The sequence below is a fragment of the Pectinophora gossypiella genome, chromosome 17 (assembly GCF_024362695.1).
Source record: "Pectinophora gossypiella chromosome 17, ilPecGoss1.1, whole genome shotgun sequence".
Taxonomy (NCBI): Eukaryota; Metazoa; Arthropoda; class Insecta; order Lepidoptera; family Gelechiidae; genus Pectinophora; species Pectinophora gossypiella.
This window is the reverse complement of record NC_065420.1, coordinates 10,852,628-10,880,379: the sequence shown is the minus strand read 5'-3', so window position 1 is coordinate 10,880,379 and position 27,752 is coordinate 10,852,628. Positions and strand designations below refer to the sequence as shown.

At 38.7% G+C, this 27,752-nt stretch overlaps 1 protein-coding gene across 4 annotated transcripts in view; it reads right to left on the bottom strand.

Moving 5' to 3' along the window:
• LOC126374161 (receptor-type tyrosine-protein phosphatase kappa) overlaps positions 1–27,752 on the bottom strand; it is a 249,698-nt gene that overhangs the window by 6,014 nt on the left and 215,932 nt on the right. For all 4 annotated transcript variants that reach the window (XM_050020632.1, XM_050020636.1, XM_050020633.1 and 1 more), the window contains 4 exons: positions 21,903–21,990; positions 12,729–12,805; positions 5,510–5,644; positions 155–292 (listed from right to left, as the gene is read on the bottom strand). In XM_050020632.1, the coding sequence (XP_049876589.1) occupies positions 155–292; positions 5,510–5,644; positions 12,729–12,805; positions 21,903–21,990 (438 nt within the window). The remainder of the gene's footprint in view (positions 1–154; positions 293–5,509; positions 5,645–12,728; positions 12,806–21,902; positions 21,991–27,752) is intronic.

Below are 27,752 nucleotides of genomic sequence, written 5' to 3'. Positions count from 1 at the left end.
CCTAGGTATTGTTGATTATATGGCGCATATCAACGGGGGTGTAATGTTATAATTAATTATTATAATTTTGTGATCTTTTATTTTTATTATATGTTAACACTGAGTTGGTCATCTGTGATTTCGCTGGCCAATACCAGCAGACATAAGTACATACATCTTTCTCGCTCTTGTACAGGCGGAAGGTACGTATGTGGAAGTTGGCCAGCTCCTCTTCCTGCACGATGCCGACGCTGATGTCTCCGTAGGTCTCGTCCTTGTCCTTGTTTGGGGGCCAGTACTGTACGCACATCACCTGTGGACAACAAATATTGCTATTGAATGGCATACACACATACATATAAGATCATGCCTATTTCCCGTTGGGGTAGGCAGAGATTACGGAATTTCACTTACAACGATACTGACATACCGTTTTGCTTCTTCCACTCATGAAACTTCATGCAATCTCGCCGGTTTAGGGCACTCTTGACCTGGCCTTTCTTTAAAACATCCTGGATCTGATCGCAGTATGTACGTCTAGACCTCATTGAATGGCATGATAATTTAATTCTTCTTCTTTATTACACACAAAAGAAACATTACCATCAAGACATCAGCCATCGCGGCACGAATACCGCGCCGCGACGTGGATTATATCGAGGGTTTTGACCAATATCCGCACGACGTCTATCCACGTAGATATCATTCGCTGCGTTTATTGGTCGAAATGATTCGATGATGATGATGAGCAGTATCTGTATACTGCTGGTTAGGAAGCGTTTATACAACTGTATACATTTTATAGTTTTTTTTATCGTGTGGTGGATTACCAACCTCAGCAACCCTGGTGTTAGGGTTATTATTGAGCTACAGGCCCCTGTCATGGCTCATGTAACGATTACCCACTTACATCAGTAAGTAGTAACCGGGACCAACGGCTTAACGTGCCTTCCGAAGCGAATGGGCGTTGGGCGACTAGATGTCAACAAAGTAAAAATATAATACGTCGATAACGTAACACGCGACAACCTCCGATACCCTATAAACAAGCGGGTAAGTAGAAAATAACCTTTTCCATATAAAATATGAAGAGAAATTTTCTAAGCGCCATCCAGTTTATAGGCGAACATGCAGCCAATTTTATAACCTCAACGTAAAATATTGAGGCCACCGGAGATAAAGTATGTAGGTCTTAGTAGTGTGATCGGGAGAAAAATTGTTTTCAAACTGCATCTTACTATTGCAAGAGGACTTTCATAACCGGTTTTTCTAATCATGGTTGCGCCCTTGCAAGGCCCCAGGCTAACACTAACCAGGTACATAAAGGATTTTATTATTTTACATTTATTTTTAACTCAATATTAATTAATTTTTCATTTTAATAAATATTATTTTAATTTTATATTTTAATAATTTTTAACTTTATTTCATTTTTTTCCATTGTAATAACTTTTAATTTTAAAGGGACATAATTATACCTTACAATATGGGTACCTACCTGAACTAATTGCATTTTATAAAGTGACATCAAATGTAATTAGGAAGACTACTTTCAGCCATTTTACTTCGTATAATCTAAAATCTTACGACTTTAAATAATGATAGGTAGAGAACGAGCCTATCGGATACATTTATCCAACAGTCCAAAATAATGGAGTGGATACAATCCTGTAATGGTCTGAACATGATGTCATGAACAGAAACCACTTACCTATTATGTATTGTGATATGTTATTTACCTATTTTGTTTTTTTTTTTGGTGAAAACCTGTAATTGGCTTTTTTGTTTCTATTTTTAAATCGAAATTGTTTTGTTTTGTGTCTGTTGGTTTTCCAAGTAGTCATAAATAAATAAATAAACAGCTAAGCAGATTTATGATTTTTCTTCGTTTCCAAACTGCAAGGAAGCAGTATTTATCTTTACTTCTTCTACAGCCGGGGTGGCCAATTAGTGCCCATATCCGGCCCGTATAGATCTCCAAAAAGCCACATCAAAAAAAGCTTCAAAATTTAATCACGCCTACGAAACGAAGAGACCAAACTAAAACAAGAAGTAATAATAATATGTATAGCTTTTCATGTACGCAGAAAAAAACCAACTCTAAAATTCGTATGGTCTACAAGGAGCTTACATCATGCACCTTTGCACCGCGCACCGTGAACAAATAGGGCACGAAATATTTTCCTACTTTCTTCGACCGATAACAGTTGCCAACCTTCATCATAGTGTAGCGATATGGTATGAGAAATATTTTCTGGTGAATTTAATTGTATTTTAAATTTGAATATTCTTTGCCCTTTTCGGTGCACGGAATAAAAATTGGTGTAAGTAATGAGGCATTTTCCAGGCTACGTTTCTCAAAAATAATACAGATGGCGTTGTAAAGATTTTCCTTCGTTTAACCTTCTAATTTCATGGATAACAGACATACTCATTTGTTTACATCTGTTGTGCGTTGTGTTGTGTTATCTGATTCCTGTGTTGTTGTTGTGTTGTGTTTCTGGTGTGTTGTGTCTGTTATCTTTGTTTTTGAGTACAATTGATGACCCTTTTTATTACACCCAGGCACAATTACATCTTCCACCTATTATTATTCTGATCAAAACAAATAGAAGCAATATAGATAGCAACATAATTATACGCCACATCTGATCGAAATATAAAGTAACAATTATTTTTATTTATACGTCTGCCATTAGATTAACTTTTTGAATAATTATGTACCCCGAGCAATGAGAAAATAGATAATTGTCACGTAAAATCTAAACAGCGCCATCTATATTTTTGAGGAAAGTAACTTGGAAAGTACCTCATTTGATTTTGAATAATTTTATGATATACTGTTATAACAATTTTATTTACTTTATTATCCACGTTATTATTTACTTTATTATTAATTTTTCATTTTAATAAATATGATTTTAATTTTAAGTTTATATTTTAATAATTTTTAACTTTATTCCGTTATTTTTTTTTCATTGTAATAACTTTTAATTTTAAAGGGACACTTTAGGCTAGATAAGGTAAGATAAGATAAGATTATCCATATATGTGGGATAATGAAATAGCTCGGATAATTTTTAAATGTTTACTTTACTCCTTTTTATACACACACACACCTTATATTAAAAACCGAAATCATCCCTCCCGTCCGACATCGCACCAAAGACTCTCTTACTTTTAAAAACTCACTACGTCCCATTCATTAACCATCCTCCTTTCATACCATAAACAATCAAATTCCCATTCATTTTCCTTACATAGCATTCTTACTTTCCTACATATAAAACTATGATTTATGATTTTGAACATTTATTTACAGGTATATATAAAATTCTCCACCAACCCGCATTGGAGCAGCGTGGTGGAGTATGCTCCATACCCCCTCCGGTTGTTTGAGGGGAGGCCTGTGCCCAGCAGTGGGACGTATATAGGCTGTTTATGTACGTATGTATATAAAATTGGTCGTATTTCTAAGTTCTTGGACACAAATAATATGTTGCATCCAAGGACTTCGTCTCAAGAGTGGCTGGAAGTTGTCTTCTAATTACTAGACGCTCTGTTTACCTTATTAGGAATTTCGGGCTTGCGAAGCAAATGCCCCTGACAGGACTTATGTAACGACTACGTCTTTTCATCAGTTACTGTAACCGCGACCAACGGCTTAACGTCCAGAAGCGCGAATGATATTACTTTCAGACAATTGCGGATTCAAAGTGATTTTTGTGATATTTCCCTACTGGATCAGGAGCCCAACGCTCAGCTACTGGACCCCGGAGGTCGTTAGTTACTCTTTCAACTAGAAAGCACTAACCAGTTTGACCTGTGAAATAATTTCTCGAAATTTGCTCGCACGCTTCTGCCGCGTCGCGATGACGGCTCTCAATCGCCCTTTACCGTCGTAACACGTAAAATATGTGCATGAGGACTCCGAATTTATTTCTAAAAGCCTCTTTGTTTGCCTGCAAGTGCTTTAACGGCGTCGTGAAGTCGTGATTTAGACGGAGGTAGATGGGTTTGGATTTGCCTAAACTTGGTGGTTTCTCCTTAGATTTTGTTTTAAAATTGGGTTCATGACATCACTAATGTAAGGTGAAGCATTTTCCGTGCTACTTTATAGGGGAAAATAAGGCAGTGATTTCCCAGTGAAGTATTAGTTACGGTGTCACTAACACTCATACGTACTTGTAGGGTTACTCGTACGTATTTATACGGGGTATAAGTGACATCGTAACTAATCATCATCATCATCATCAGCCCATTAACGTCCCCACTGCTGGGGCACGGGCCATCCCTATGGATGGATAGGGAGATCGGGCCTTAAACCATCACGCGGGCCCAGTGAGGATTGATGGTTATTAACGACTGCTAATGCAGCCGGGACCAACGGCTTAACGTGCCTTCCGAAGCACGGAGGAGCTCGAGATGAAAACTTTTTTTTGTGGTCACCCATCCTATGACCGGCCTTTGCCGAAGTTGCTTAACTTCAACAATCGCAGGCCAAGCGCGTTAATCGCTGCGCCACCGAGCTCCTCCGTTAACCGCTGCGCCACCGAGCTCCTCCGTAACTAATACTAAGGGGAATTATTCAGCTCATGATTCTGAGATAATACTAAGTGGACTTTTTCATCGCAAAAGTAAAGAATAGAAAATAATTTTTAAAAACACAAAAAGTTCTGACGGAAAATTCCTGAATTATTCTCCTCAGAATTCTTTACGATGTCACTAACACCCTGTATACAGTATAGTAGGCAAAAGCATATAAGTACGCCTAATTCTCGCAGCTCAAAATTAATTTCCTATCGTTTTAGTCCCAATAATCCGCTTACATTTAATTGTCCAACGGATTTAAGCATATTCAACAAAATGTTTCCATTTCGTACTGTTCAATTCAGCGCTGCAACGAACAGCATAGCATCAGCTTAATATAATTATGCTGAGGTTTCTACTGCTTGTCTGGTAATTGTGTGCATTCCCTAATTGTGGACTTCTTGTTTCTTTCCATCAAGTAATATGGTTGATTTGAACAGCAGCAACAGCTCGTAATTTGTCGGCGTAAGTAGAAATGTGCATTTGAGTTAATTCAATTTGTGCATATAAAAGTGTTAATAAATGTCAAATACACGATAGGCTAAGAGGAGAGGAGAATGTACAAAAGGCGGCCTAATAGCTAAGTTAGCAATTTCTTCCAGGCAAACTTTTGGTGATATAATATCAACGTAACATAAGCTCATGATTATATTCCAATTGGGGTAGTCAGAGATACATTCATCGGAAGATGAACAAGGGGGTTAAAATGGCCACATCGAAACAATTCATCTAAGAAAGCAATATTGCTATTTGACATTTGTTTGCATTGCGAACTTATTTTTATATGCGCAAATGTCAAACTGCAATATTGCTTTCTTAGATGAATTATTATTGCTTCGATGTGGCCATTTTAACCCCCCTAAGTACGCACACCTTATGGAGCTTTCATATTATACTGCCGACTCCTTTAGGGTTTAGAAGCGTGAGTTTATTTAAATACCTTGATGAAGTCGAAGGTCTTGGTGAGCATGACGATGGCAGCGGCGCGCTCCTGCCATACCATCCGCCAGAAGTTGACCACGGTGTCCTCGGTCGGGCCCTGCGTCACTATGTACGCGTTTGGCTTTAATATACTCTGTGGACAACGATACATTCACTATTAGAAATAAAAAAAACACAGAATAAAATAATAAAAAAAAAATCGATACAAAAAAACGTGTCTCTGTGTCTGTAAAAAAAAATTAAGTAAGTACTGTACTTATTTTTAATAAATAATCACTACATAGTATAAAACTTGATTTATCACTCAAGATTTGTCATTGGCGCATCGCTAGCCGCGGAAGCCAGAAGAAAAAAAAAAAAAAATATAAAACAAAGTTGCTTTTTCTGTCCCTATATCCCTATGTAAGTTTTTTTTATTAGATTGTGTGTTTGGTATTGGCTTAAGTTTATGAAGCTCAAATTCCTTTGACCGAAAACATTTGCATAATCAAACTAATAACAAACATTCCATCAGACATTCTTTTCCTTAAATTCACTGAACATCCAAAACTTTCCTTGCAAACTCGAGGGACCAAACTTTAAATAGAATCTTAGACCAACCTTTGTAAAACAATCAAGCCACGAAAGGGAACTCAACTCGAATTGGAAATCAGATTTGGTTGGAAACAATAAACATCTGAGGGCTGTTTCAATTCGAAGGAGGTCGATTATTGACATTATACCTACCTTGGGGTCCAATAATGTACGAGGTCAGTTGGGACAGGATTACCGTACAGTCACAGTGTGGCAAACTACAGTAGAACGACTGGCTTGAAGCATGGAATAAGGAATAGTACTACGTATTAGAACGACAACTCTCCACTCCCCACCAGCGGCTGAGCTAGGTTTACCTCACCCCCCATTCGTCATTCCGTGTTTTGTTTTTATCTCGTCTGTGGTGTCCCTTTATAATAAACTTTTCTATCTTTCTTTCATCGATCTTACTTTAGTCTTCAATCATATGGCGTCAGACATTACACACACAGAAGTGCTTGTACGATAACGTCAATGTGTAGTGTCTGTGTAAAACGAGGTTGTTTGTATGAAGTGTTAGAGGTGTGTAACTTAATTTCTTATATCTATGCGTTCCGTTCCGTGCATGCGTCCGTGTGTGTTGTGTTGCTTCGGAAGGCACGCTAAGCTGTTGCTTCCGGTTACTAATTACTGATGTAAGTTTGTAGTGGTTACATGAGTCATGTCAGGGGCCTTTGGCGGCTCAATAATAACCCTGACATCAGGGTTGAGGAGGCTGAAGTATTCGTTAGTTTAGAATCCTGACACAACTTTTGTAGGAACTGTCTCCACTGTTTGTCCCCACACTGCCGTCTAATAGCCAGGATCAATTGGACCCTTCCATTTCTGGCCAGAAGTGCTTCGGAAAGGTTAATTTTCTTTATTTCAGGCCAAGTGATTGAGAGATTGTTCGTGTAATGGGTACTTACAGAGTATCCAAAGGGTCAAATACATGATTGAATTTTGGTGTTCGATAATTTGGGCGATAGGTGAAATTGGGTTAGAGGTTGTTTAGTTCGTAGTTGACAATGTATGGAGGTTTGGTATGTTCAATTAAAGGAGATCATCGGATTTCGGCCCAGAAGCCAAAGGGCCGGCCAAAAAATATTTTTGCTATATTCCGTTACATCTTATTCGCCTGAGCATTTATTACTATGGCGCCAAAGCTGTAGGGTCAATATTTTCGGTTCGGTTTTCGGTCATATCTTGGGTTTTATTCGAATTTAAAAAACAGTATTTTTCATACATTTTTGGTAAAAATGTAAACTGGCGGCAAAGTAACAATATTGGTATATATGCTTAGAACTTAACCGTCTGAGCATTTATTAATATTGCACCAAAGCTGTAGGGTCAATATTTTCGGTTTTATTCGAATTAAAAATACCCTGCATTTTTCATCTACGTTTCTAACCTACGTTTCCATACACCCTTCCACTCTTACACATACACTACACACACTCGCACGTAAAACGTTTATTTTGTTGTTTGTTAAACTCTTATTATTCTTCTTTGATATTTTACTTTACTTTTATAATGCGTAAAATGCCGCGGCATAAGCTGAGTGAGGACCCTTTATACGGGACACCATCCGCTACACATGGGTAAGCCGACACGACGTCACATTTAATTTAGGTATAAGTTTCTGTGTTCTCCATGTTCTATATAGAAAATATTTCACATATGCGTTATTTGTCTTTTGATGATGTGATGTCATTGTAATGTATATACATATATATATATATAGAAACGCAAGGAACATTTATTATTTAGGACACCACAGACACGGATCACATTAAATGTTTCTTTCTTTCTTTCTAAAAAAAGTATTAAAATACCGTAACCGGTACCGTTAGTAATAAGGTTAGCGGTTTATCCACAGACCAGGGGTTAAAATGGCCACATCGAAGCAATTCATCTAAGAAAGCAGTACTGCAATTTGACATTTGCGCATATGAAAGTAAGTGCGCAATACAAACAAATTTCAAATAGCGATATTGCTTTTTCCAGAGCAATATCGCTTCCAGAGATAATAAATAAGGTCGGATTTTCTGTAGTTATATCTATCTGAGCCCTCCTTGCCTGCTCCACGTAACATTCATTCAACAATAAGCGCCCTCAGAGGGATCATCCCGGGAATCACACGCCTTTACGCGGATCGCTCACTGAATACAATGGCATATTCCATCCCTAAGCGATCTACCACACAACGCCTGAGACGCGCGCGCTATCGATGCGATGTCGAAACATCGCATCGATAGCGATATTAGGGTACAGGGAGTTAATGACATCGTAACGAATACAGAGGGGGATGATTCAGACCGAGTTAATATGAAGCAAAATTCAAGATTTCTTTAGTTTATTTAAATTATTTACAATGCTATACTTTTGCGATGGAAAATTCCACTTGATATTAACTCAGAATAATAAGCTGAATCATCCCTCTCAATAGTCGTTACGAAGTCACTTAGGTACACCCCGTACAAGTATACGTACATACAGGTAGCCATACAAGTGGGTATGGTTTTTAGCGACACCGTAACTAATACTGAGGGGGATGATTCAGACCATGAATCTGAGTCGATGGTAAGTGGAATTTCCTGTCGGAAAATTCATAAAAAAATTAGTGTTTTCTTAAATAACCTCTATACTTTTGCGACGGAAAATTCCACTTGATATCAGCTCAGAATCATGGTCTTAATCATCCCTCAAAGTTTTCGTTACAATGTCCACTCTCTGTATATGATGGCATATTTCATCCATGCGATGTCGTAAGACGCCGTTTGCGATGAATTTATCTCTGACTAATTCAATTAGCGTTGTGAGCTTTTGTTATGTTATGTTAATTGTGTCGATATCGCATTGCGCTGTGGGGAAGGTCACTAAGGCTTCTCTGTGGAATTACTGGTAGATACTTTTATGATGTGATACAATGGTTTGATGGGAGGGCTTATGATCGTCCGCGCTTTGCTTCGAGTTTCAAATCGGTGGGTATCAGTTTTGCATCCCTCTAGGCTCTATCTTGTGGGCGGAATAATATTCTACACATGCACATAAGCACACGAATATATATTCAAATTCAAAAATATCTTTATTCAATAGGTAACATCGTTACACTTTGAATCGTCAATTTTAACATAATGAACGTCTCATCCGCCTAAAACTACTGCAGCTTCTCACAACCTGTATAGCTGGGGAAAAGAAGCTGCAAGAAAAACCTCAGCACATGGCTAGACGTTCTTTAAAAAAAACCCGAATGAGGTAGTCGGAGGCACATTCTCCACAATATGAACTAACTCACGCCTCATGGAGCTTTATGTTAGACCAACATTATAGGCGGTGAGCCGTATCGCCGTTTATAATCGACGAATTGTATTAGTGAAAACTGCACTTCATCAACACCATAACCCTAACACATCCCGTTTTTCGCGTAAACTGAAGATTTGTCAGGTCCCGTTTTTTACAGAAGCGATTGCCTGTCTGACCTTCCAACCCGCGAAGGGAAAACCAGCCCAATACAGGTAAGGTTACATACCTCCGAAAATGCATTTCTCGGGTATGTGGGTTTCCTCACGATGTTTTCCTTCACCGCTGAGCAGGTGATAATCATTTATGATCCGAACATGAGTTCGAAAGAAAATTCGACAATCATTGGTTTAGGCCTGTGCTGGATTCCAACCTGCGACCTCAAAGTGAGAGGCAAGCGTTCTACCAACTGGGCTACCACGGCTCTGAAAACTAACTCATTGGTGCAAGTTTGGTACCGGGGTTCGATAAGGCGATGTGATTGAAAACTAAGATCACTCAAGATTTGTCATTGGCACATCGCTAGCCGCGGAAGCCAGAAGAAAAAAAAAGGCGCTGTGATATTTTTGACAGTTGTTATAAATGGCGGAGAAGGAAGCTGTCATGGAGGCTTTTTGGTGGGAAACGGGAACGGGACAGTTGCTTTCTTCATTGAATAATCTAAATAATTAATACGAAGTGGTGTTTTGTGGTTAATGATCGCATTAAGTTAGTCGGAAGACATTCGCGAGTGTTATTATATTTAGGGTTTAGGTTTCATCATCATCACTTTTCATCATTTCATTAATCATCAAGAAAAAAAAATACGTCAGACATGGCTGTATGGGCATAGTTCCCTTTGCTTTACCCTTCGGGGAAAACCAAAAAAATAAGAAAAAAGGAAGCTGTCATGTCGTCCGCGCGCCAAAAGATCCGTCTGCACAATGGAATAGGAGAAAGAGGTTGGAAGGGCCAAGTGAGCGAGAAACGCGCGCCATACAAGTATGAGCAAATATTTCTTACTTCGACTTTGCGCTCCACTTGTTCGCAAATTTTACGAGATACGGAGCTCCGCTATAGTATATTAAAAGGTCGTTTTGTGTATTATATATAACCTGGAAGGCAATAGGTAAGTCGAATATCAACCATCATGCAAGGAGATTCCTCCTTATCACAGGAAAGCTGAAAACCTTAGCAAGATCGACTATTTATCAAAATAAATACTCGTACGAAAAGTAATGATAAAATTGCAGCCTATTACATAAAATGAACATTGCCGGTAAAGTGGCTACAGCATTTGAGAAGCATCATCATCATCATCAGCCCATTAACGTCCCCACTGCTGGGGCACGGGCCTTCCCTATGGATGGATAGGGAGATCGGGCCTTAAACCATCACGCGGGCCCAGTGCGGATTGATGGTTATTAACGACTGCTAATGCAGCCGGGACCAACGGCTTATCGTGCCTTCCGAAGCACGGAGGAGCTCGAGATGAAAACTTTTTTTTGTGGTCACCCATCCTATGACCGGCCTTTGCGAAAGTTGCTTTACTTCAACAATCGCAGACCGAGCGCGTTAACCGCTGCGCCCCCGAGCTCCATTTGAGAAGCAGAGAGCTATAATTGTACGTAGATATCTGTTTGCTCCTGCAAGTAGTAGTAAAAGAGTGTGGGGTTGAACCGGCGACAGCGGTTCTCATACAAAATGCGCATTAGGGTCTTTTCAACCTCTTCCTTCTATTCCGTGGTCTACACCTCTCATTCCACCGGTTTCTGAACCTTGACAATAGGCGTGAGAAACATCGTATGTTCACAATGGAATACGCATTTTTCCTCTTTTCAACATTCATGTTTCTGAGTAGGGTTCGTGTGTGATTGCGTATATGAATAAGCGAGTTTTTCTCAGGAAGATACGAGTACACGGATGTGACTTGAAAGAATATAGCGATAGAAGAATGGAAACGTTGGATTTTTTTTTATTATATTTTATCGAATCAAGCGTTACTTTGCGGCAGTACGATACTGATATTTTTATTTGTATTCATTTAATTTTATTGTACCCGTTGAAAATATAGTAAATGTGATGTGATGTGTTCGCTGATAGGTGGAGTGTATGGAGAGAGTATTTAGCTTTTTGCGAGAAGATTTATTAATGATTTACTGTTTTGTTTTTTCTATTATTATTTTTATGTGATAGTTTACTTTTAATTTTGAAATTGTATTTTTTTTTGTTTTTTTCATGTTATTTATAGTCTTATTTTTCTTTTTTCATTCATTGTAATTTTTTTTGTATTCGTTTTTAAATTGTTTTTCTCGTCATACAGCGCATTGGGTCACACTGTAATGTTGTATGTACCTTTATAAATAAATACATAACATAACATAAACAGCCTACGTATATACGTTCCACTGCTGGGCACAGGCCTCCCCTCAATCAACCGGAGGGGGAATGGAGCATACTCCACCACGCTGCTCCACTGCGGGTTGATGGAGGTGTTTTTACGGCTAATAGCCGGGACCAACGGCTTAACGTGCCCTCCGAAGCACGGAATCATCTTACTTTTTCGGACAATCAGGTGATTCAAGCCTGAAAAGTCCTTACCAAACAAAGGACAGTCTCACAAAGTGATTTCGACAATATCCCCATCGGGAATCGAACCCGGACCCCCAGATCGTGAGCCTAACGCTCTAACCACTAGATCACGGAGGCTGTATAAATAAATAAAATAAATAAAATCATGCAACACTCAAAATCGTGCTTAGAAGAGCCGTGTATTTAGTACCTACTATGTACATAGTACATAGTGCCTTGGTAGCCCGGTTGGTAGAATGCTTGACTCACACTTTGAGGTCACAGGTTGGAATCCCAGAATAGGTCAAGTGGTTTTAGAATTTGTAATCGGATTCATGTTTGGATCATAAATGATTATCATGTGCTCAGTGGTGAAGGAAAACATCGTGAGGAAATCCACAATCCCGATGCATTTCGGACCTTTTTTGCCTATATCTATTTTATATTTAAACCTAATCTTCTTCTATTGGTTGTGATGTGGAGTACCAACCTTATCAACCCTGGTATTAGGGTTACTATTGAGCCGCCAAAGGCCCCTGACATGGCTCATGTAACGACTACTTACACTTACATCAGTAAGAAGTAACAGGGACCAACGGCTTAACGTGCCTTCCGAAGCACGGATCATCTTACTTTCGTACAATTTGGTAATCAGCCAGTAACGTCCTAATCAAACTAGGGACCACAAAGTAATTTTTGTGACATGTCCCCACCGGGAATCGAACCTGGGACCTCCGGATCGTGAGCCTACCGCTCAACCACTGGACCACGGAGGTCGTTAACTTAATAAGTGATATACTTAAAATACTTACATCTATATAGGAAGCATTAATGTAATCGGAGTCAGGTTCCCGGTCTATAGTTTCTAGCACCACTCTGTTGTAGTCGTCTGTGGACAAAAGGAAAACATTAACATGGTACACTCCAGATGTCTTGCTAGTATGTATTTATGTAGTTTTTATTTTTTTACGTGACTTATTGTAGATTTGCCGCAGATGGAATTAACTACTTGGCCGGAGAAATGGGGAGCGCTGAAGGCTCTCACCCGGTACAACGTTTAAGACAACAGGCCTGAGGGTGCCCAGTTGGGTGCGAACCTCGGCTCAGGGCGACGTCTGAGAGGAAAAAGATTTGAAAGAATTAATCGATCCTAGTGGGTCGATAGCGATTAGCGCTGATTGATGGAAATATTTATGTAGGAAAGTGGGTAGAAAGTAAGAGAATACTATGGAAGGATAAAGAATGGGGATTTGGTTGTTTATGGAAATCAATTATAGTATGAATTGATGATGGTTAATGAATGGGATGGTTACTGTTTAACTTCGTGGGTGTCCTCCGAAGCACACGAAGGAAAATCAGGCGATTCAAGCCTGCAATGTCAAACAACAGACAGTTTCACAAAGTGATTTCGACAATGTCGGAAATCGAACTCGGACCTCCACATTGTGAGACTAACGCTCTTACCACTAGACCACGGAGCCTGTTCTACTAGACCACTTTATTTAAGATGTGTTAATAACACTAATATTATAATACTATTATCCGCCGCCTTTAGTAAATAGTCTTCCCTGTTACAAATAAATATCTTTTTTGTTTGTAATTTTGTATTTCTTGTGTGTACAAAAGTGTTTGTGTTTGTTTTGTGAGATGACAAATATTTTGTAAATTTATTATCTGATTGAAAAAACAAACAAACACTTGAATTTTATAAAGAAATAAATTTGTTTCACATTTTCACGTTCAATCGAAACGCTAAATAAATATAATGTCAAACGAAGCGAGACTCAGAATACCTTAGTTGCTAGTGCAAACTAATTATCCTGGACAAATTAATTAGTTAATAACTAATTAGCAGTTACTCCGTCTGCCATGTTAGTTTTAGTACATAGGTAATATATTAGTTTAGTAGGTACTAATAGCAATCGCAGACGGATTGTTTTTGAACTGCAAGTGTGCATTGTGACCATAAGTGAGGAAACCTGCTGTGCTGTCTCAGATTACACAGTAGATACTCTTATTGGGTCGCAAATAAAACCACCATTGATTTTGCAATGCGCTTGCGACACGTCTGCTCGCCGCACCGGCCTGATAGCAAGTGCCCGAAGTACGGTGTGGAACATACATACATAAACTCACGCCTATTTCCCACCGGGGTAAGCAGAGACTATAGAATTCTATTTGGTTCAATCCTGACTCACTTCTCTTGCTTCCTCCACATTCATCAATCGCTTCATACACGCACGCCGGTTCAGAGTAGATCGTATTAAATCTTTTCTAATGTGGAATGTTTATTAAAAATACCTATATAGGACTTATACACAGAGTGGCCCGGAAGTTCACGTTCAAAATTAGATAGAGGGGCTCATTAGCTACCAGAAACATCCCCATGTTCAGCGATTATTTACGGTTTAGAAGATATGGACCATTTTGTACCTTTTCCTAGATTTTCTGGGTCACGCTGAATATACATGGAGGTGTTTCTAGTAGCCAATAAGCACCTCTACCTAATTTTTCATTTTGAACCTGAACTTCTGGGCACCCTGTATATAGGTCCTATATAGGCCTGTTTAATAAACATTACAATTTAAATGCTATAAATAAAATAAACACTTTATGATACAAAATAAAAAAAAATACAAAAAAAATACAATTGTTAAATAAAATTACATTTTGGCGTTAATTGAGACAACCACTAAGCTACAATTTTTTTCTCTGACCAAGCTTCACGCCCACTCCGATAGTATTCGAACTGCAAGTTTGCATTATGACCACAAATATTACAAGTGGAATAAATAATCATGACAGAAACATTTTGAATAAAAGATAAATTAGCAATTTATTTAAAGCTGGCAGAAACGTGGGTTCATTACAAGCCATACAATAAATGGTCCATCATTACATAACTCGTGCACGATATTTAAATACGAACTTCAATTAAGGTGTGTGTACACAGGCGCGGTGCGGTAAGTAGTTTTTTTTTGACGTGAATTATTGTAGATTTGTCACAGATGGCATTAACTACTTGACCAGACAAATGGGCAGCGCTGAAGGCTCTCACCCGGTACAACGTTTAAGACAACAGGCCTGAGGGTGCCCAGTTGGGCGCGAACCTCGGCTCAGGGCGTCGTCTGAGAGGAAAAATATTTTAAAGAATCAATCAACCCTAATGGGTCAATAGCGATAAGCGCTGATTGATAGAAATCGTCGAGCACGCCGGCGGGGTCGGTATCCGGGTCCTGAAGTGTTTGGTGTCGCGAGCTGATTGGCTGCCTCTATGGCTAGAGTAATCGGGTCGTCAGGATCGTATGCGGTAATTAGCGGATGGTAAGTGCCGGTATGGACGAAGATTTCGCTCATTTAGCGTTTATCGCCGGACTCGACAAGCTAATTGTTTCAAATATAATCCTCTCAAATGATGCCATAAGCCGAGGTTCGTAACTGGGCACCTTCAGGCCTGTTGTCTTGCCCCGCGTCCGCGACGCATTCGCTGCGTAGCCGCGGCGTGTCCGCAACGCATTCGCCGCGCGCCCGCTCCGCTCCGCAACCGCTCCCAAACCGCTAGTATGATAAGTGCCGGGTGAGAGCCTTCAGCGCTCCCCATTTGTCCGGCTAAGTAGTTTATGCCATCTCTGGCAAATCTACATTAAGTCACGTCAAAAAAAGACGGATACTGAGGCGGGTGATTCAGGCCATGATTCTGAGTTAATATCAAGCGGAATTTTCTGTCGCAAAATTAATGGTTTTTTTTTAGTTTTTTAAAATTATTTTCAATTCAGTACTTTTGCAATGGAAAATTCCACATCTTAAATTTTGTACCAAATGAGTGCCCTCAGCACTCGCTATTTCTCTGGCAGACTAACTCAAACCTAACTTACTTCAGAAAAAAAGTTTGTCTTCGCGCGGTTAACGCGTGAGATCAACTTACACTGGATGATAAACAAGTTTGTTAAAGAACCCAGCATAACTTGGTCTTGCCCACGCCGAACCTGAGCTTATCGTACGTCCGTATAGAATGTGACACCCGGAATGCTCCCGGCGCTACCACTGTGTATGTTGAGCTTAAATGCGAATATCAATTATATATTCTGCGGAATTATTTTGCATTCGCGGTCGTGCGATAATTAATCTGAACATCCACTGATTTATTTGCTTTTAAAATGTTGTTTTTTTAATGAGAGTGTTTGGGGAATAACGGTTGTGAAGTATCATCATTTTTGTATTAAACGTAATAAATTGTAGCACTTATTATAATTTTTTTCTTTATTTTATAAATAAGTTAAACAGAACAAATTAATCGTTTTTTGTCACGTTTACATTTGTCTTTATTTAGTAAGCAGAATTTCATGATTTATCTTTCTTCTTCTATCGTGTGGGTTGTTACGTGAATTACCAACCTCATCATCCCTGGTGTCAGGGTACTATTGAGCCGCCAAAGGCCTCTGACATGACTCATATAACGACTGCGTACTTACATCAGTAAGTAGTAACCGGGACCAACGGATTAACGTGCCTTCCGATGCACGGATCGTCTCTCCGGACAATCAGTTGATCAGCATGTAATGTCCTAACCAAATAAGGGACCACAAAGTAATTTTTGTGATATGTCCCCACCGGGAATGGAACCCAGGACCTCCGGATCGGGAGCACAACCACTGACCACGGAGGCCGCTATTTATCTTTGATACTATCCAATTGCGCGCATGTTGTGTTTTTCGCGGCAAAATAAGTGTTATTATTTCGAAGTAGTGTACTGCCAAGAAATGTTCTGAAAGCACTTTCATTACTCACATTCAGCCTACTTTGTAAGTGTAACAGAACTTGTAAAGTTTTCTCTTTGTGGCTCACTTATGTATTGGAATCACCACGCGTTACCTTAGGCATTGTATATTTTAGAATAGAAAATACGAAGTGAAACAAAAGCCTTTAGCGGCTTAGTAATAACCCTGACACCAGGGTTGATGAGGCTGGTATTCCACTTTACAATAAGAAGAAGATGGGCAATAAATTTTAGAATAAAAAGTAATTAGTGAAAGTAAATAGTTACGTCAGTTAGTAATTTATTTAATGTTTAATAACAAAAGTTTTGTTTTCTTATAACACAATGTAACCCTGGTTGGTTGTATCGCTCAGTGAATACAGGATGTAGCCACAATGGCGCTCACTTGGCGGTAGTTCGCTTTGTCCACCACCCTGTATTAGCGGCTGTAACTTTCCTAAAATGGTTACTGCTCCACTTGCTTTGTATGTAAATAGTTGGGAAATTGACAAGAATATGAGGATAATGTTATTAGAATGGGCATCTTGGTATTTCAAATTTAGTCAGTTAATTCTTAGGTTGTTTTACATAAAACATAATAGTAGAGGCTCCTTAACACAGTTTAATCGACACCAACCGGCGATTATCCCTGGATGCACTATGGGAGTGCACCCAAAGACAATCCCCGGTTCGTGTAGGACTATTGCAGATTATAAGAACAAAGGGAACTGGGCTATTGGGTTGGGGGTTAGTGGACCGGGATACTGGAGCTAAGGGGGATTATGGCGCCTGCTCGACCAATGTTGGTAAACATGGATAAAATGAGCAGGCGGTGACTCGCCACTCACTGGATGGGCCACCTATCTAGCCGACGCGACTGGACGGCAAGGCAGCAACATGGTTGTGAGCAGCTCAGGGTGTCGAGATATCCTATTATTATTTCCCTATTGTTAGGGTCGATTAACTCTTTTAAATATAATCCTCTTTCATAACGCCCTGAGCCGAGGTTCGCATACAACTGGGCATCTTTAGGTCTGTTGTCTCAAATTTTGTGTGAGAGTCCTCAGCGCTCCCTATTTAGTAGTTAATACTATCTAAGGCAAATATACAAAGTCACGTAAAAAGAAATATCACTATTGTCATGATTCAGACAATTAATCAAAAGTTAAGTGTGTCCCAAACGACATTGAGCATTGTATTCCTGGGTTCGATTCCCACACGCCTAACAAAAAGAAAAAACACATTGTGAGACCGTTCCTGGCTAGCAGTGACTCATGACTATGAGTCATGTCAGAAGACTCTGGCGGCTCAATAATAACTCTGACACCAGGGTTGCTTTGGTTGGTAATCCACCTACAACCCGCTGGAGGGAAGAAAAGATCTCACTACACATAAATAGTGTAAAGATAAATAATAATTCGTCGCTGGAAATTTCAATTGCTGTAAGGGACATTTGGCCAATTTTTTTTTATTGCATTATTCGATAGAGCTTGTTTTTCTCCATCGATTGATACATTTGAAATACCAATAGCTCTCATATTTTTTATTTTATTAACGATTGAATTTTCTGATATTTTTGAATAAAACGGCGTAAAGGACCCAAGATTTTGAAAGTATGACGTATGTTACAATTTTTTTTTACTTAAGTGATGTAAGGGTCTTGATTTATAAAAAAGTTATTTAAATTATGACAATGTCTTTTACGACACTAAAGCTAACATGAAATTATAACAAATAATATTGATATAGGGACGTAAGTAACTGTGGTTATTTATTTTGACATTTATGTCTACACGTATTAACACGACGTAACTAGCAATGAGTCCGCTGTCTTAAAAATCTTGTAGTTTTATATTTACCATACAACCTAAACTGGTATACTAATTATTATTCTTTCATTTAGAAATAAACAAAGATAGAACTTCGCTTAAGACCTTATTACACTACTCAACTCTTTCGCCGTACAATTTATGCCTACGCCCACGTGTACGTGCACCGAATCCCCTCCACACCCTTTTTTTGACGTGACTTATGTTGATTTGCCGCAGATGGCATTAACTACTTGGCCGGAAAAATGGCGAGCGCTGAAGGCTCTCACCCGGTACAACGTTTAAGAGAACAGGTCTGAGGGTGCCCAGTTGGGCGCGAACCTCGGCTCAGGGCTGAGGTCAGGTCTGAGAGGAAAAATATTTGAAGAAATTAATCGACTCTAGTGGGTCGATAGCGATTAAGCGCTGCTTGAGGGAAGTCGTCGACCACGCCGGTGGGGTCGGTATCGGGGTCCTGAAGTGTTTGGAGTCGCGAGCTGATTGGCTGCAACTATGACTAGAGTAATCGTGTCGTCGGGATCGTATATTACGTCCTTCGGACGCCGATACTTTTCAGTACCGTCCCTAAGCTGGATGTATTCAGAAGCCGCAACTACCAAAGGATTTGGGTGGTGCGGAGCAGAATCGAAAAAAGTTTTGAAGCTAATTTGAGCCATTCGGCAATGGTTGGCAGACCTAGGTCAAAGTGCAGATTTTCATTTCGAAGGAACCACGGAGCTCCCGTGGCTTTCCGCATGAAACGATTTTGTATTACCTGTAGGCAGTGGATTTGAGAGGGTCTCGCGTGAGCAAAAACTACCCCTGCATAGGTCATGATCGGAAGGATGCAATTTACTACGCTTGTTAAGGAGATAATGAAGACGGCCCATTACACACGCGACGCGATCGCGCACACGTTTGATATGGGCCTTGAAAGGAAGACGTCTATCTAAGACTACGCCGAGATGTTTGACTTGCTCCTCCCAAGGGATCGGCTTGCCAAACATCTTGATGACTTTAAGTTAACGGCGTGACCGTGGCGTGTTATAATAGCCCTTTGAAAAGTACACCGCTGCACTTTTTTCCGGTTTTACCTCGATTCTCCATTTGCGAAACCACTTGCCCAAGGCCGCGCGTTGGAGAATTCCGGTCATCATAACTCGACCACGGCACGAAGAATAGATGGCTGTATCATCCGCAAATAAAGCTAGTTCGGTCTTACGGGATTTGGGAATGTCACTAGTATACCATGAAAATAGTAAAGGAGAGGACGGAGCCTTGTGGCCCTCCCTACCCGTACCCGCTCGCGGGTTCGCGACCCACGGTAATGGCTCGGCTCCTCAGTTGCGTTCACAGTAGTTGTGTTCAAGCGCCATCAGAGTAGGACACGTTTTGTTATTAGAATTCAAATCGAAGGGGCGATACTTTTTAATGATGCCGAAAGCTAAAAAGAAAAATGTGTCTGTGAAGTGCGATTCTGTCAATTCTGTTGTATGTTGTTCTCAATCTGATAACCTAAGACTATAGGTAATTTACCTGCATTTCAACAAAACTAGATACAATAAGTTTAAAATGACACAAATGTTTAATAAGTATGTGTTTTTTAATTTGCTTATTATTAAAAATCGGCAAACATATTCAAGCACATGGTGTTTAGATGTCTCAAAGTAAAATTCAACTATAACTTCAATAAATATAAGTGATTTTAACCAATTGTTGTGAATTTTTACAGACCTTTACTTCAATATTTTACCAAAATATTTAAAAAACTGACCTTTACAACCCAAAAATACACAAAATATTAAAAAATCTGACTTTTACAACTCAAAAATGCAAAAAAAAATGTTTACCTAATAGTTGTAAGGGAAGTTTTTTAAATAACACAAGGGCGTAAGGGTTAGTAACTTTCTTATTTTGCTAGTTATTAAAGTAATTCTATTTTTAAGTGGTAGACAAGAAAATTCTAAGAATTATGGTATTTAACGTCTTTCAATACGTTTAGAATGACGAAAGTTATGAGACTTTAAGTATCAAGAAATGTTTTTTGTTTCTCCTGAAAACCTGTCATTTGTCCCTTACGTCAATTGAAATTTCCAGCGACGAATTATTATAGGCTCTACAATAATTGATACCCAATTGGCCTTAATTGAAAGTATCAAAAACTTAAAGCGCATTTATTATGAAAATGAAATGCAACTCAAAATGAACGCAGGCTCCGATTGCATTTCCGTAGCTATTTGCTACGACGTAGCATTGCTACGTAGCAAGTGCTACAAAGCTACAATAAGAAGGCATTTTATTGCACTGTCGGCAAAATACCCGTAGTTCTGCTTCTTCGTCGGATCCCTTTGTGACGTAATGGTTTTTAAAAAGAGAACTATTAAAAACTGTTTTGAATATTCTTTGTTGCTTTTAAAAAGTGTTTCAAATTTCGACTTGGTTACTTTTTAAAACAGTTGCACGTGTTCAACTGGCTGGAAATGCTGGAATGCACGCCATATTGCGAAGGGTGAAAAGAAAAAGAAACATTCACCCAAACAAAAGGCTGTCGCTGTGAATCTGTATGAGTTAGTTACTGAATGTGTACGTGTCATATTGTTGGAAGGTTTAGTGGGTCGTTCTATATGGCTCGTTGAGATAGTGTCAATGGTAACTGAGCATCTGACAATATTTTATCCCCCTAGCATTATCTCGTTTATCACAGGGTCCAAAATAAAAAGATGCAAAATAACTTGAAAGATCTTGAAAGAAAGAAAGAAAGAAAGAAACATTTATTACTTCCGGACACCACAGACACAGACAGACAGGTACATTACATTTAACACAGGACAGAAACCACACGGAAATCAATAAGTACACAGACAAAAAAAATATATAAAATAAAAAAAAATACCAAAACAAAAAGAAAAACAAACCAAATCTTGAGACCTCGGCGCACTTATAGGTATCTCTGAGAATGATTTATTTTTAAATAAATTGATAGATAATGCTTTATTGAGCATTTTTTTTGACGTGCCTTATTGTAGATTTGCTGCAGAAGGCATTCACTACTTAGCCGGACAAATGAGGAGCGCTGAAGGCTCTCACCCGGTACAACGTTTAAGACTACAGGCCTGAGGGGTAGCCTCAGGGCGTCGTCTGAGAGAAAAAATATTGGAAAGAATTAATCGACCCTAGCGGGTCGATAGCGATAAGCGCCACCACGCACGGCACGGTCGGTATCGGAGTCCTGAAGTGTTTGGTGTCGCGAGCTGGTTGGCTGTCTCTATGGCTAACAATAAAAAAATATATCTTAAAGATTTTTTCGCTCTAAGCTCGTGTGGAGAATGTTCCTTCTATTCGTAGTATTGTATATTTTATGCCAAAAGCATGGAGTTGTTAAAATAATGATAAAGGTAAAAAAGAGAGATATATATACTTACAAGGTATAACTTTCTGGTTCTGGTTTTTGTGTAGGTTGGTCTTCTTTGTTGCGTGTCGACACGAATGTGTCTCCACTTTCACTGCAGTCTGTGGACAAAATACATTGTTATTAATTTTTGCACCTCAATCTTATCTACTCAGCTTCTGTCCACCCACTGCTGGGTACGGTCACGAGCATTAATATGTATAGACTTTGGTACCACGTCACATTAACTTTTTTGACAAATTGAACTGTAAGTCTCACTAAATGTCAAATATGTTAGTGCGACAGAGTCCTAAAGTGGGTACATTATATTGCTCATGACTGTATAGATCTCCTCACTTTCACTCCATCCTCTTTTGGGTATTATTTTTGAATCGCTCGCTTTCAATTCACGTTCGAAAATCTCCTCCTGTTTCACGTAGCACATCAGAACTTGTAATATGCTAGATGAGACAGGTGCATGACATTTTATGTAGATTATTTTCATTGTGTGCCGTGTGACCGGACCTTCAAGTCTCACCCACACAACAACGACCCGGGATAGATATTTAGGAGTCGCCGTCGCCGGATACGGTTTAAACGACATGATGATGATTATTACGAGTATTATTTATTTAATCTTAATACTAAATATGCAATTTATCAATGCCCTGCAAAACTGTTTAAACAGTTTGTCTGCAGGAAAGAGTCTTTAGTAATAACATGTATATAATAATATTTTGTACGTATATCACAATAAGTGTCATGAATTAGCCAGGACACGAGACAAAAGGTATTGTTTAAGTATTTATTTAAATTTACTTTTATTTGGTTCGAGACGGATGTTATCAGGCAAATTATTCAGTATGTAGTGTAGTCGCTTTTTTAAAGTTCACTTTCTTCTAAAAAAAAATGCGTACCGTATTCGTCTATAACACACGTTCATACAAACTCACCCTAACACCTATTTATACATATAATCACATATATAGGATTGGAAAAATGCATAATTACATCCAAATTCGAATGTCAAATAGAGATACAAATATTAAAAAATAAAGATTAAGTACCTAGTTAAGAACCTAAGTTAGTTATGTACTTAGTTAAGAGCCTTTTTGTAATTATATCTTTTTGTTTCGGTGCAATAATGGGTTTTGGTGATTTTGTTTCCTTTCAGTGGTTCTCTTCTAAAATTATAAAAAATAAAGTGAAAAGTTATTTTTAAACAAACTGGTTGTAAGCAGTATTTACATCGTTTATTAGGTCAATATTGACGGGACCTTATCTACTCGTCAAAGGGATCAAAGAAAAATACAGCCAGGCCTCTGATTAAAGGCCTTTAAAAATATCCAGTAAAAAAGTAAGCAGTAAAAAAATAAAAGTATACCTACAGGGTGTAAGTGACACCGTACCGAATACTGAGGGGGGTGATCCAACTCATGATTCTGAGTTAATATCAAATGGAATTTTCCGTCTCAAAATTTTAAATTATTACTTTTTATTTCAAAGTATTTTCGCGGTAGAAAATTCCACTTGTTATTAGCTCAGAATCATGAACTGAATCATCCCGTATTCGATACGTTGTCACTAACATCCTGTATAAGCTCAATTAGGGCAGTCAGAGGTATATTTATCGCATAATGAACTAAATATCCGCATCCTATGTGTTAGGTGAACCTTACCGCCGTATAGAAGAAAAAAGTAATTAGAAAAAAGAAACCGATTTAAAAGTCTGTCAAATAAAAATGACGATATTTTCTTGAATACAATGTTAGGGCAAAATTTTGAAGTTGACGCATCCAGCAACATTCATTACCTTACATAAAGGAATATTGTGCAATTCCGACGATAATACGTACTAAGAGTCAAATTGATAATGGCCCCGATTCCTGCAGACAACTCCTAATTTTATTTTAAGTTATATCCGTCATTGTCTTATGCGCCGAAAAGAAAAGGGACGGATGATTGTCAACAATTAAATTTTAAAACGAACGAATAACCCGGGCGAATAAAATGGGCATCTCACTGGTGTGCAATCCGTTTGACGTACTGTCTACTTAACTCTGTCGGGTTGTTGGCCGATGTAAAATTTTTAGACGGTTGTTTTAGATTTCTGCTTAAAATTGACCCACGTTCCATAAATTTTATGTCTGTCGATTACCCGTCCCTTTCTTTTTCAGTGGATATAAAATAAAATAAGATGGTGTCTGCATGAATTAACACCAATCTCCTTCTAATTTGAAGTCAGTTAAAACACGCTAAGGAAAGAAAATTCTGTAAAAAATGAAAAGCAATAAATTCTCTGGGCACATTTATAGGTTTACATTCTTTACACGTGGTGTGTGCAGAGTGTAAATATGAGTTTAATGGCTTCGAAGAAAATGTTTATTCGTTGGAAAAAATATGATTACCTACAATGTAAATTGATTTATTCCTTGTCGTTTATTATCGTGTGAGGTTTTATTCATGCTTTATGGGCTAAGCGTGGCTAAGCTCTTGTCGGTGTAGCTTTAGATATTTATTTCTTTTTTAATAAGTATTAATTTAGGCTTCCTGTTCACTCCAAATATACCAAACACCATCTTTGGTCGTGATTAATACAGAGTTCTGTCAACGATTCTGGGTTGATATCAAGTGGAATTTTCCGTCGCAAAAGTATGGAACAGAAAATAATTAAAAATAACACTGAAATGTTCATGAATTCTCCGATAGGAAATTCCACTTGATATTAACTCTATCGCAAAAGTATAGAATTGAAAATAAATTAAAAAACTAGAAAAGAAACATGAATTTTGCGACGGAAAATTGGCCTTAGACAAGTTGCAAATGAGTACAAAAAGTGTCAATTTTTTTACGTGACTTATTGTAGATTTGCCTCAGATGGAATTAGTCACTTGGCTCGACAAATGGAGAGCGCCAAGGGTTCCCAACTGGGTAACGAAATACGAAACATACATACTTACGCTGCAAATGCAATAAAAGTTAAATAAAAGTGGGTTTAGTGGCACTAGGTATCCTAGACTAAGTAACGTTGCAAGTGGGTCGTGTCGGCGCTTAACCTAGAATACGGCCTCTGTGGTCCAGTGGTTGAGCGTTGACCTCGCAATCCGTAGGTCCCGGGTTCGAATCCCGGTGGGGACATATCACAAAAATCACTTTCTGGTCCCTAGTTAGTTTGGTTAGGACATTACATGTTGATCACCTGATTGTCCGAAAGTAAGATGATTCGTGCTTCGGAAGGCACGTTACGCCGTTGCTTCTGGTTACTATTTATTGATGTAAGTATGTAGTCGTTACATGAGTCATGTTAGGGGCTTGTGGCGGCTCAATAATACTCAGGACCGTATAAATCCAGGGTTGATGAGGCTGGTAATCTACCTCACGACCCACACAAAAGAAGAGCAAAGTATTTACTCATTAATCATGGACTTAATCATTCCCCTCAGTATTAAGTACGATGTCACTAACACCATTTACGGTCACGAGCATTAATATGTATACACTTTGGTACCATGTCACATTAACTTTTTTGATAAATTGAACTGTAAGTCTCACTAAATGTCAAATACGTTAGTGCGACAGAGTCTTAAAGTAGGTACATTATATTGCTCATGACTGTATATACAGGGTGTTAGTGAAATCGTAACGAAAACTTTGAGGGATGATTCAGACCATGATTCTGAGTTGATATCAAGTGGAATTTTCCGTCGCAAAAGTATGGAACTGAAAAAATAAATATATATATATATATATATAAATTAATAATAAATATATAGATAGATAGTTTATATATTATTTAATAATTGAATTTAATAATATATTTTGTTTATTTATTTTTATTTTGAAAATAATTAAAAAAAAATCAATAATTTTGCGATGGAAAATTCCACTAGATATTAACTCAGAATGATGGTCTGAATCATCTCCCTCAGTATTCGTTACGATGTCACTTACACCCTGTATGTGATTATTGTAACGTTTGCAATACTGCAGATACGGAAGATAAAAGATACCACACACCACATCACCACACTCTCATATCATCCATACCCACTGTCACAATCACCCACTTCCCCACTTTGCAAACATTGTATTCCCCACACTATTTCCCCAGTTTCCGTATTATCTCCGTCCTCATTCCGTCTGTTGGTTAATATTTTTCTATGACAGCGAACTTATCGCGGTAGTAAAGTTGATTACATTGCCTATATCACGCGTCTTGTAGCCGTAGCACGGCGCTAGCATATCGCACGAGACGCTACAAGTGAAGTCATAAACAATAGAGTTAGTAGAGTTTGTTCATTTACCGCGTCTTCCAGAAAAGCAGGTGACCATATTGTGAAGCACTGTTTATTTACCTTTTTGTAAAAAAAAAAAAAAATTCAAAAATATTTATTTTTCAAAATTGGGTTACAAAGTTAGCGCTTTTTGAACGTCAAACATAATTAAATTACATATTATGTAACTAGCTGTAAAACTACTACCACATCGGAATCTGTAACGCTGAGGGAAAGACGTGGCCAGAAAACCTCCCAGCACAGGGCCCTAGTCCTACTGTTTCATGTTTTCCTTTCTTTTCTTTTAATCCAGTGTACACAATAAAACAGACAAAAGGAATATACAAATAAATCGTTGTTGTGTCTAATGTGGGTTCCGAAAAAACTAGGTTTAAGCACACCCTGGACACTTCATACAAAAAAGCTCATTTGACACAGACACCACACATTGACGTTATCGTACACGCGCATCTGTGTGTGTGACGTCTGACGGCCCTACGATTTGAAGACTAAAGTGAGACCGAGAGGGGTGAGGTAAACCTAGCTCAGCCGCTGGTGGGGAGCGGAGAGTTGCCGTTGTATTCGTAGTGTTATTCCTTATTCTATGGTGGTAGTCCCATGTATACCATGTATCATTTTCACTTTCCTTCTACCGACTGTAATTGGAATACCATTGTATTTAAGTCTATAAATTATGTAATACAAACTGGATTAAAAAAAAAGAAAAGAAAGGAAAACATGAAACAGTAGGACTAGGGCCCTGTGCTGGGAGGTTTTCTGGCCACGTCTTTCCTTCAGATTCCGATGTGGTAGTAGTTTTACAGCTAGTTACATAATATATGTAATTTGCTAACATGCGCTAACTAAACATAATAAATGCGCTAACTTTGTAAGCCAATTTCAAAAATAAACATTTTAGAGGGTATCATGGGTTTCCGAGTAAATTATCTACACTACATGCAATAGATGTGCGGTTCGTTTATTGAATTGGCTATATTACGGACGTTGTAGGCTTTATGGGCCTTCGACTTTATGGCCTATATCAAATTAGAGCTCGGTTGGTACCAAACCCGACCACTATTCGCTTGGGTCGTAAAGTTTGGGGACCGAATCCGAGTTGGGAAGTTAGAGCATAGTGAACTATGTTTACGATTTGGTTGTAAATAATGCTTGTTTTTACGCGACCACCCGTTATTCTTATTTCGTGTGGGTTGTTTAAGGTGAGTGACCGACCTAACAACCCTAGTGGAATGGGTCCCTAGTAATTTGTACATTCATACATTTAATATGACCTTTTTTCATAAGTTTGAAGTACTTAAGTATAATGAAAAAGGCCCGACCCCCGACCCCCCGATTCCGGTGGGGACATATCACAAAAATTACTTTGTGATCCCTAGTTGGGTTAGAACATTACCTATTGCCTGATTGTCTGAAAGAAAGATGATTCATGCTTCGGAAGGCACGTTAAGCCGTTGGTCCCGATAACTATTTACTGATGTAAGTGAGGAATCGTTTCATGAGCCATGTCAGGGGCCTTTGGCGGCTCAATTAGAACCCTGACGCCTGACACCTGAGGGTGGTATTCCACCTCACAACCCGCAAGATAAGAA